We start from the raw sequence: 820 nt of genomic DNA on the forward strand, positions 1-820 counted from the left end.
GCGCCGCCCCTCCATGGCCCCGGCGTGACCCTGGGCTGGGAGGCGGCCGAGGCCCTGAAGCTGGCCTGCCTCTGGTTCCCCAGCGGCACGTCGGGTGCCAGCGGCGCGCCCGGCGAGGAGGCGGTGCCGGCGGGACCCCCGGCGACGCACACCCTGCCAGACGGCCAGACCATCGAGGTGGAGGCGGTGGTGCGTGAGGCCAGCGCCGCGCTGCTTGACCCTGGCAGCCTGCAGGGGGCCACGCCGGGCGCCGTGCCGCCCCTGGCGCAGCTCGTCGCCGCGATGGGTGCCGCCCTCCCCGACCGCGAGGCGCGCAAGGTGCGCCCTTGGCTCGCTGGAGTTTTGATTGGGGGGGGGTGAAGACCGCTTTGGGAGATCGCCGGCCCCTCCGCGCCAGCGTACATCATGCCCGCGCCCGACGATCGCGCCCCGCCCATCCTGTCTCCTCCAATCGCCGCTCATCGCTGCCTCCACCCTGGGAATCCAAACCAATCCATCCCCTCCCCACACCCAAAGGGCGTGCTGGGCTCGCTGTTCGTGGCCGGCGGCGCGGCGGGTGTGGCGGGACTAGGAGCGGCGCTGGCGCGCGAGGTGCACGCCGCGCTCCCCGCCGCGCAGGCGGTGGCCGCGCTGGAGCCGCCGGACCACATGCCGCGTGGCGCGGCGCGCAGCGCGGCCTGGGCCGGCGGCGCCGTGCTGGCCAAGGTAGTGGCCGCGCAGGAGCAGTGGGTCACGCGCGGAGAGTACGACGAGGCGGGACCCGGCGCCGTGCACATGCGCTGCCTCTGACGGAATGGCTGCCGCGGCAGGGAAGGGGGGG

General features: G+C 75.9%; 1 protein-coding gene across 1 annotated transcript in view; it reads left to right on the forward strand.

Annotated features, from left to right (window-relative positions):
* The window catches only part of F751_1592 (Actin-related protein 7), a gene marked incomplete at both ends in the record, with an annotated part of 2,617 nt that extends 1,828 nt beyond the window's left edge, over nt 1-789 (forward strand). Inside the window, 2 exons of the mRNA XM_011403967.1 lie at nt 43-318; nt 517-789. Of these exons, the coding sequence (XP_011402269.1) occupies nt 43-318; nt 517-789 (549 nt within the window). The remainder of the gene's footprint in view (nt 1-42; nt 319-516) is intronic.
* Between the last annotated feature and the right edge of the window lie 31 nt (nt 790-820).

Source organism: Auxenochlorella protothecoides (assembly GCF_000733215.1).
Source record: "Auxenochlorella protothecoides strain 0710 unplaced genomic scaffold scaffold17, whole genome shotgun sequence".
Lineage (NCBI taxonomy): Eukaryota > Viridiplantae > Chlorophyta > Trebouxiophyceae > Chlorellales > Chlorellaceae > Auxenochlorella > Auxenochlorella protothecoides.